At 47.3% G+C, this 10,387-nt stretch overlaps 1 protein-coding gene across 1 annotated transcript; it reads right to left on the reverse strand.

Moving 5' to 3' along the window:
* Positions 1-1,103: 1,103 nt before the first annotated feature.
* Positions 1,104-10,168, reverse strand: NOPCHAP1 (NOP protein chaperone 1). The gene is made up of 4 exons (XM_006268269.4): positions 10,061-10,168; positions 8,531-8,617; positions 6,495-6,631; positions 1,104-2,552 (listed from the first exon to the last, which is right to left on the reverse strand). The coding sequence occupies exons 1-4, from the start codon at positions 10,119-10,121 to the stop codon at positions 2,367-2,369; spliced, it is 471 nt and encodes a 156-aa protein (XP_006268331.1). The 5' UTR covers positions 10,122-10,168; the 3' UTR covers positions 1,104-2,366.
* Positions 10,169-10,387: the final 219 nt, after the last annotated feature.

Raw genomic sequence — 10,387 nt, forward strand, 5'->3', positions numbered from 1 at the left:
TACTCCAATGGGATATGGATGATGGTTACATTAACAAATTAAATCTCTTTTTGTGTCCATGTTCATGTATTGTTATCACTACTTGTACATGGTATAATTACTTCATATCACAAGTCCTCTTATTTCATCTCCAGAGAATTTAATACATAATTAATGAGTTTGAAATTACCAATCTATAATTTTTAAAACTTTAATCATGTCCCAAAAGTAAAAGATCTGAAAACAACCAAGCATTTTATGAGGTATTGAGTGTTAAGTGCTGCACTCTTAAAAAAAAAAAAAATTCCCGCTATAGTGATATGTAGAGAACTGTTTTTGCCACAAGCTACAATATCCAGGAATAATTTTTAAGTCAGGTTGTATTGAATGAGCTGATCTGATGAAGGGTACCAAGGGAAACATGCAGTGAGAAAATTAGTATTATGACAGAGGCTGCTGACAGACATGAAAATAAACCCCAAAAAACAGCTCTTTACTGGAAGAGGTAGAGGAAGCAAGCTAGTTTGACCTGGCTCCCCAGCCTCTGCATAGATTGTGGACTTCAGCAGGGCCTTTTGGTGCTTTTGATCTAAGACTGATTCAATCAGCTATTAAAGTGCCAAAAAGCCCCGCTGAAGCACATGATCTATACAGACACTGGAGGAGCTAGGTTGAACTAACACAATGCCTTTCTGGGCATGCGCTATGCACAGTGCGGGGAAATGCACCAAACTTAGAGGTCGGGGGGTGGGGGGTCCCCACATCTGTAAGCAGCCATTATTACTAGAGCTACCATATTTACTAACCCACTATGGGAAACATGTTACAGTGGAATATGGGCAAGGAAAAAAAAAGTCTTAAATTTTTACTAGAACTAAATTAACTGCAAGACCAATTTTACTGATGACCAACAGTAAGAATCCAATGGATTTATTTTATTTAGCCAAAATATCCCATAATTTACTCACAACATCACCAGATGCCAGTAAAATGATCCCTCCCTATTCAGCTAAGTTAAAAAGAGCCATTACGCTCTGTGATACCACCTGGAATCCTTACTGATCATGACCCTGAAAAAAGATGTTTGAGACAACCACCTTGAAGAAAAACCTCAAGGAAAAAAATACTGTTTATTCTTTTTATTTTAAATTATATGTATAACTGAAGCTTTCCAGACCTGATTGCTAACATTTGAGTAGATACAGTATAGAAAAACTATTGTACAAAGTGCTAAGTTTCTTTAAGGAAGAAATGTCATCTACAGAGGCACTGCCAATATATCTGAAATGCAGAACACCACGTGTAACCTAACTACAGTAAAATGGCCAAATTGCTGCTTCCTGTAACAGTAGTGCTCAACCTATACAGCCACACAGGCCAGATGAGTGGCATGGAGTTGATCCACAGGCTAGATCCAGTGCCCCAATAAAACCTTGCATACTGGATCCAGCTACGGTGCAACCCTGCATGCCAGATCTATCTGTGGCATGATCCAGGGTGCAAGGTCTTGTTATCCAGATCGTGGGACTCCTCACAAGTCTAACTATGGTAGCAGAGTTGTGTGGCAGCTTTAATTACCACAGTGCCAAGAGCAATTAATGCTGCTACTGCTCTCCCACTTCCAAATTTCTGGACCTGTGGAGAACCTCAGGGGCTGGAAGACATGGCTTAAAGTCCAGAAGTTGAACATCACTGTCCTATAAAATTAGGGAGGCGTGCAGTTAGGCATATTTCCTTATATTTGACCATGAAGGCACTGAGGACATATCTACACTGTAGTCTCAACAAAAGCTAGATACTAGTTAGCTTTGAATGAGTTAGCTCAGGTGCTAACAAAAGCCTACCTACAGCAGCACAGACCTCAATCCAATACAACTTATCCTGTCATGAAATATGGCCAATTAGCTTGTGCTGAGTTTGGTACTTGTGCTAATTGCTACCAGTACCTGAGCTAGCTTAAGCATCTCTCAATTCTGAGACTACACTGTGCATGTACCTACAGTGTTTGTTTACTTACTTGGTAAGAGCAGACATACAGTATTTTAGGAGGGAGTAAATACTAAGAAAATAACCTTTTGTCTTCTTTTGTGCTATTTCTACCTCCCAAGACACATGCTCCCTTATACCCACAGCAGTCCTTTCCTCAGCTCTCTCATGAGGCCTTACCATTTCTGACCTGTTCCAAGTTATGGGTTTCTTGCTGTTTCTTCTCCATTCTGACCACCTGATGGAACTTATTTCCATGTAACTCAAGGGACAGGCCAGTATGTTATTAGCCTTAAGAATTCCAGCTGGGCTCTCAAACATAAGGAATTCTTCTCCACATTATGCACAGCACTCCCAATGACAAATACTGGAAGCTAGCTAGTTCCTAGGTGATATTACACCTACTCATTTCCTTCGCTATCCAAAATTTCAATTTTGCCCTTTTCACCCTTTTGTTTAGGAAGTTTCATGTTGTCTACAGTAATTTCATCAGTTGCACAGCTGTCTTCTTCAGATTCTGAGCTGTCTTCCGAAGTTATTTCTTCTTCATCTGTGTCTGAACCACTTAGCTCAACCAAGGCAACATTCTGCAAAAACAACATTCCTTTTTTAAGCATTGGATTTGTGTGTTCCTTTTATGATTTTCTAAAGAAGTAAAGCAAACTAGCAACATGCCAATATCTGTACACACCCCTATTTGAAGTCAGCCATTAGACTGACATGAAGAGATGTATACGCTTTAGAAGAGATCGGGAATATTTTCAATTGTCCCAGGGGTAATTGTAAACAGCATGAAAAGTTTAAGTGTAAAAAAGGCCCCACATGTAATTAATTTTATTAATAGGTAGCATACTTATCTCATTTTTAACTTTAATCATGAGAAGCAAGAGAGATCAGAGTATGTCAACTCATCCTAAACTTCTGGTTTATACTGACAAATTAGGCTCTAAACAGATGCCTCATTTGAGGTGGTCCTGATTGATCCAACTTAAAACTCAGGACAAAAAAGGAGCAGCACAGACCTTTACAGTAGGCCTTCCAAGCTTCATTGTTGCTCAGTGGTCAGGGAAAGCGCAATCTGATAGGCCTGCACCTGTCCCTAGCAATTAACTTAAACAAGCCACTACTGACTTATAAAACTTTGTCCAAAGTGTTAGTACATTTTCTCCTGCTAACTTCACAGGTACTTAAAACAGAATATTGGATTGATATTCTGTGGGTAAAAACAGATACTGCTTAAGAAAACAGATCCAGCTGTGGCAGAATATGTGCCACCACAGTTGATCTGTTTTACTGGGTGAAACACTTTCCCCATTGTCCCACACATTGGGCTCCTGCCCAAAGCAGGACAATGGGTGATGTGTTCCCACTGCCCAGGGATTCCCCGTGTTCCTCACTGCCTTGCCCCTCCTTGCTGGGACCTGGGTAGGAACATTATTGTCATAAACATTCTGATGGTGGCAAAAATGCAAATGTCAGGCAATGTCTGTTTCTACTCTGTAGGATCCCTGTAACAAGCACCCATAGGCTATAAACAGATGTCACATTTCTCTAGGGAGAAAGCCTCTTGAGTCAGGGGGGGGCACTTGCCCACCCAGCAGCCAGTCAGTGACTGGGGTGGGGTGGGGGGGTCCCCCCTGTGGCCAATTGTGCTGACTCAGAAGGGCCAGCAATGTGCCCAGAAGGACCAGGGGCGTTTCACCTGGCACCCCCATGCCCCAGCCAGCACTCTAAGGGGGATACCAGCACTCCCACCTGTCCCCCCCGGCCCATCACCTAAGCAGGGAACGCTGACTGTGAGGGGGTACACCAGCACTCTCAGGGTGCAGGTGCACCCCCATGCACCCCCTACTTGTTGCTACTGTTCACACCCATTGTCCCTCTTCAAGTGCCTATGAAATATGCCAGGTATAGTGAGCTAATACTTTCCAGGACAATTCTGTGTGCATCTATCTGTTAGCTAATTGAGGCTTACTTAAAACTTAAACTGCCATTCATTCCCATGATGTACAGGCAACCCTTGATTTACAATGTTTTGAGCTGCAACATTTTCCACTTACAAGGTTTATAAATTGACACCCTGTTTCAACTTTCTGATGTCAGTTTTGACTTTACAACGCTTGATCCAACACCATGCCAGCAAACAAGTTTGCTACATTGCCCATCTCCCTGGAGAACATCTGTCCAAACTTCCTTGGACACTTTCTTTAAGAAAGCAAACAAGACTGCAGAAAAACCTGCAGCCAAGGCTCCTTAGAAGACTCCAGCCAAGAACCCTTCAAAAAGTCCAGCAAAGTCACCTCAAAGAAGTCCTCCCAAATCAATATGATTGCTATTTACAATATAAATACATGAATGTAGCTATATTACTTATCTATAATTGATTAAGTACAAAATTCTGGGTTATTTTTGGTGAAAATAGGGTATCGGGCCTTGGTTCAGGAACCAATCCCCCATTTATAACATTGTTTCCTATGGGAAATTTGGTTCCGAGTTATAATGTTTTGACTTAAGAGAGGTGGTTTTCAGGAACCAATTGTGTCTTAAGTCCGAGGACTGCCTGTATTTGTCAAGCTGTGTGCTTTCCTTCGTCACCTACTGGAAGAAAAGCAGCAACGAAACTTGGAAGAGTTACACGTGTAAACAACAGGGCTGTACGAAGCTTCGGTAGCCAATTCGATTCGGAGGAGATTCGATCCGATTTGGTGGCTGAATCTCCAAACTGGGAGACCCATTAAGCGGTCCGAATCGAATCGGTAGCCTCCAAATCGATTTGGAGAGGTTCGGGGCCAATTCAGAGATTCAGCCATAGGCTACGCAGGTTTCCCTCACAAAGCAAACCAACCCACTTTATAATGTAACAAATAGGAATAGGTTCCTAAGGTGGGGAGGGAGTGAGGCTGGGACAAGGGAAGGGGCGGGGGGGGGCCGCTCCCGGGGCTGCACCATGCTCCACCTGCCCCCATTCACCCCAGCTCCTGGGCCTCCGCTGTGCCATGGTGCAGGAAACTGGTGTCAGTTGCTCCCAGGGCTGCTGCAGCAGGAACTGAGAGGAGTGGCAGCAAAAGGAGCCCTGGGCAGTGCGGGACATAGTGCAAATTGTCCGCACTCCCCCTAACCCCCGTGGCCCCGGGAGCTACTGGTGCCAGCTGCAATGAGAACCGTCAGTGGGTGCGGGGGCACACCTCTCGCTGCTCCGCGTCCCCCAGGAGGGCTGCGGAGCTGCGTCAGGCTCTTCCTGGGGGTACATGCCCTTGGATCCGCGCATGGGATGACAGCAGGCTGCCACTGAAGTCTGGTGCTGCTGCCAGCCCCAGCCTGATTCTTCCTGGTGCTTGGGGCGGACGCGCCAAGCACCAGGAACAGCCCACTACCCCCAGATCTGGATGTGGAATGACAGCAGGCTGCCACTGCATGCTGGGACCGGTGGCGGCACTGGGCTGTTCCCAGCACTCAGTGTGCCTGCCCCAAGTGCCAGGAAGAATCAGTCTGGTGCTGCCACCAGCCCCAGCCTGCAGTGGCAGCCTGTCGTCATCCCACGTGCAGCTCCGTGGGCACACGCCCCGAAGAAGAGTCTGACAGCCCCACAGCCCTCCCAGGGGACAGGGAGAAGCAAGAGGCGCATCCTGCCGCCCCGCACCCACTGACAGTTCTTGTTGCTGCTGGAACCGCTGCAGTGGGGGCTAAGATGAGTGCAGACAAGCTGTGTCACATCCCACACCACACAGGGCTCCGCTTGCCGCCACTCCCCCCGGCCCCTGCTGCAGCGGCCCCGGGAGCAGCCAACACCAGCTACCTGCACCACGTCATGGCGCAGCCCAGGAGATGGGGTGAGTGGAGACAGGTGGAGCCCAGGCGCAGGGGGCAGAGAGAGCACAGTGCAGCCCTGGGAATGGCACCCCTCCCCCCACCCCTTCCCTTCCCTTCCCTTGCCCCAGCCTCACTCCCTCCCTCACCACCTTGGAATATATCCCTATCTGTTAGGGCTGTCCGAAGCTTTGGTAGCTGATTCGGCAGCCAGATCTCCAAATAAAAATCAGCCAAATCAAATTGGGACAGTGATTCGAATCACTGAACCAAACCACTGTCCCTCGAATCTACTGAATCCAAATCCGAATCAAATACTTGCTGCTTCGCAAAGGCCTAGTTAACAACTCTTTTGATCCAAATAAAACCCAGGACAAATCAGTCTCAGGTCCAGTGAGACGTCTGCTTACAACCACAGGCGGCAGAAAGGTTGAACTTGTTCAGGGAAGAACCAAACCTGGAGACAGAGTTCTCATGGGATTGTCATGAATACTTGTTAACGTGATTCAGACCATATAGATTAGTGTTACCAACACCAGAGTTGTGACTGAATGGCAAGTAATAGCTTGCATAAAACTACATCAGGTCAATGTTACAAAGGATTATAAGGAAGGAAAAAAAATTCAATTTACTGTTTTAAAGAAACCCGTTCTAAGGCTGACTAGATTGTATTAAGCCACATCACTAAAAGTTACATTACATTAGACAGGAAAGGTGTTTACCATTTCTATAATATTTTCAGGGGCATCATCGAGATGTTCAATATCAAACTGATGTGGTGATGCTGTCGCTATCTTTTTAGCTAGGTCATCATTCGCATGGGCCATCTGTGGAAGAAAGCTCTGTACTCTGTCGAAAACTAAGGGAGAAATACTAAGATTATTACCAAATAAGTGGCACACAATACAAACAGTCAACAACTCTTTTATTTCTACTGCAATTTCTTCTAAACGTTCAATTAAAAAAGATTTTTCAATTTGAGATTTAAACTGTTTATAATTTTTAAGAATTTATTTGAAGGCTATGTTCATCACATTGTTCAACTTCCCTTAATTGATACAGTACAGAACAGGTGGGCAATTCTTTGGGCTGGAGGGCCACTTAAGTTTTGGTGAACTGCTGAGGGCTGGAAGATGGTAGAGGTGCTGACCGGGAGTTTTGGTGAACAGCTGAGGGGCATGGTCACGCTCAGCTGGGCATATGGGATGGGGCTGCACGTGGAAGGGAGTGGTGTTGGGAAGCAGGATTAGGATCATGGGGCGGTGACAGTGCGGAGCCAGGGCCCAGAGCAGAGCCACAATCCACTGCCCACACATCCCTGTAACAGGCGCCAGTTCCAACCTGCCAGCTGACTGAATCTAGCCAACAGGCAGGCACCTACCAATTGATTGGATCCAGCCCATGGCTGTCCCCACAACACTGTGCATGGGGCTGAACTCTGCCTGCTCCTGTCTAGAGCAGCCTGCACCATGCTCCTACCCACTGCGGCCCTGGCAAGCACGCACAGCTTCCCAGCAGGGCTGCTCTCAGTGCAGCTTCAGCCACCTGGGTACTGCTTGGCTCCCCCTGCCTCCAGTGGCTCCTCCTCCTGCTGTGCCACTCCAGGTTGTGGGGAAGCTGCAGCCAGGTGGCTCCTGCCCCCAGCACACATGGCTCCAACTCCAGCTCCCAGGGGCCATCCACCCACTTGGCTGCCCACAAGTGGCTGCTTATCATGCTGGGCAGGTGTAGTGGATAAGATGGCTGGGAGATGGAGCCCCATACACTGGGGCAGGAGCCACCTGGCTGGAGCTTCCCCACTACTACCTGGCCAGAGTGGTGCAGTAGGGACAGGAACAGCTGCTGGAGGCAGAGGGAGCTTAACAATACCCAGGTGGCTATGCCCATACCAGGAGCAGCCATGCCAGGAAACTGTATTCACTAGCCAGGGCACTGCTATCTGGTGGGAGAATGGTACAGGCTGTCCTGGGCAGAAGTAAGCAGCACTCAGCCCCATATGGAATGCTACTGGGTGCAGTCACAGGCCAGACTTGGGGTGGACCACACCTGCATCACACCACCTGGGTAAGCTCTGCTGCATGTGCCCCCTGCCCCCCCGCCACCTCCAGCCAGCTCCTAGGACATAGCACATGGACATCCCCCCAAATACCGCCCGCCCCCACACAATATACACGAGTAAGACTTTATTTTGAACTATTATGCAACTGCCTCTATATACACTATTCAAAAACAACATAAATCAGGCCAAAAATATTTTTTGAAATAAAATTAAGATATGTTATGGTCGATGTTTGATTTTTAGTATGATTGTTTTTTTTATCTATAATTTGTTAAAATAGTATCTTCTGAAAGATTGTGTGTGTGGCCCTTGACAGCTGACCAAAACTATTTAAGTGGCCCACCAGCCAAAATAATTGTCCACCCCGATGTATCCTCTTTCATTCTCTATTAAAACAACATTTCCCTGCTTAGAAAGGCTACATTTTCTGAGAAAACTATACTGAAGTCCTTTACAAGCTACTGTTATAATACAACCACCTCCCCAAAGATTTTATTAAAGAATTAACTTCCTAATACAGAGTACTTATTCCGCTAATTTTAGAATTTTTTTTATGTATGCAGGTAGTTCATTTTTAATTGCTAACAGCTTCAGCAAAAGCATGTAGTTGTGTGTGTGTAAACAGATGGGTTTTTTTCCAAGTTCACAAGTAGCTTAACCCGCAAGTGACGGATTCTGATTGGAGTGAAAGGCACTTACTATTACTCCGTGGCATTCTAACCGTTTGTAAACTTGTGGCTTTTTTGTTAACATGCTTGGAATTAATCAACAGTGTGTCACAAATGCCTAGAAATAAACAAAAAAATCCTGTTATTTGAGTGCTTGCCTGCAAACAAACTGCAGGGTTGAAAATGCAACTTTCTCATGCTGTTTTCTCTCTATCCTGATTCACCTCCTTGCTTTAGTGCCTGGCTAAGTACAGGCAGTCCTCGACTTACAACGTTTTGAGTTGCAACATTTTGCACTTACAACGTTTATAAACTGACACTCTGTTTCAACTTTACTATGTCAGTTTCAACTTTACAACGCTTGATTCAATGTGTTGCCAAGCTAGCAAACAAGTTCGCTGCATCGCCCATCTCCCTGGAGAACATCTGTCCAAACTTGCTTGGACGCTTTCTTTAAGGAAGCGGACAAGACCGCAGAAAAACCTGCAGCCAAGACTCCTGAGAAGACTCCAGCCAAGAACCCTTTGAAAAGTCCAACCAAGAGCCCTTTGAAAAGTCCAGGAAAGTCACCTCAAAGTCACCTCCTTCCAAATCAATATGATTGCTATTTACAATATAAATACATTGATGTAGCTATATTACTCCTCTATAATTGATTAGGTTATTTTTGGTGAAAATAGAGTATCAGGCCTTGGTTCAGGAACCAACCCCCCATTTATAGCATTGTTTCCTATGGGAAAAATCAGTTCCAAGTTACAACATTTCGACTTAAGCTGAGGTTTTCAGAAACCAGTTGTGTCCTAAGTCCAAGGACTGCCTGTAGTAGATCAAGACCTGGCCTTCTCAATATCTCCAGCTTGCCTCCTAGCTATATGACACTCTCTGCTTTCCTTAAACCCTTCCCCCACCTTTTTTTTTTTAAATGCAGCAAGGTAACAAAAAAGCAGGTAAACATCTAAGTTGAGACAAGTATGAAGTCAGCACCACTGGTGTGGGTGGCTTTGCTTAGTTCACACGAAGTGGGGCTGAAGCATCCTTATTCTGTCCAAGAAGCAGGTGGGGGATGCAGGCGATATCTTTTATTGGAGCGTACAGTTGGGAGAGAGATTAGTCAAGCTTTCTGGCACCAAGCCCCCTTGCTCAGGGTAGGGGAGCTGAGCTGAGCGAGGGGACGTGCGCCTGAAAGCTTGTCTAACCTCTCTCCCAACTCTGCCACTGATCCAAATCATAAAAACAGCACCAAAAAAGAAAGGAAAGACACTGCTTGTGCGTTTCCCCCACGCTGCCTGCAAGGCAGAGCCAGGCAGACTCATCCCTTGTCCTGTAACGAAATCCCCTCTCTCTCTCGGCTCAAGACCCACCCGCGAGCCGTGGCAGACCCCCGCTAAAGGCGGGAGTGCCGAGAACGCTCCTCGGCCCGGCGCACTCGGGCCCTCGGAGACCCTAGCCTGGCACCACAGCCCGGAATGAGAAAGTCCGCCCTCCCGGGTTAGTCTAACCCATGAACTATTGGCAGAGCAGAGCGCACAAGCCCCCCACCCCCAACCCGCGCTCCCCGTACCTCCTCCCCGCCCCACGCCTAGCAGCTCCTTGGAGGCAGCGGCTCCGCCGTTCCGCGCCATGTGGCTCCGCCAGGAATCAGAAGCAGCGTTAGCGGCCGGATATCCGGGCTCTGCTCTAGCCGCTGCCGGGGCGGGGCCAGCGTGCGCACGGCGCCCCCCGCGGCCGGAGGCGGTGCTGCAGTGCGGGCCCGGCGCCAGGAACAAGGGGAGCCTGGGGCCCCGCGGCGCCCCCGCTTCCCCCGCCGTCCGTCGCCTGCTCCTGGGCACCGAGCTCCTAGCCCACAGCCCTGCCCACTGGCGAAACACCTGCCAGGGACGTCGCCCTT

This window comes from Alligator mississippiensis, chromosome 4, assembly GCF_030867095.1.
Source record: "Alligator mississippiensis isolate rAllMis1 chromosome 4, rAllMis1, whole genome shotgun sequence".
Taxonomy (NCBI): Eukaryota; Metazoa; Chordata; order Crocodylia; family Alligatoridae; genus Alligator; species Alligator mississippiensis.

What these genes read in the sequence shown, in the direction of transcription:
- NOPCHAP1 (XM_006268269.4), bottom strand. Translation starts at nt 10,121, where the DNA reads ATGGCGCGGAACGGCGGAGCCGCTGCCTCCAAGGAGCTGCTAGGCGTG. An exon ending in AGGCGTGGGGCGGGGAGGAG is followed by an intron (nt 8,618 to 10,060) that starts GTACGGGGAGCG and finishes GTTTATTTCTAG; the next exon opens with GCATTTGTGACACACTGTTG. An exon ending in TAGAATGCCACGGAGTAATA is followed by an intron (nt 6,632 to 8,530) that starts GTAAGTGCCTTT and finishes TTTCTCCCTTAG; the next exon opens with TTTTCGACAGAGTACAGAGC.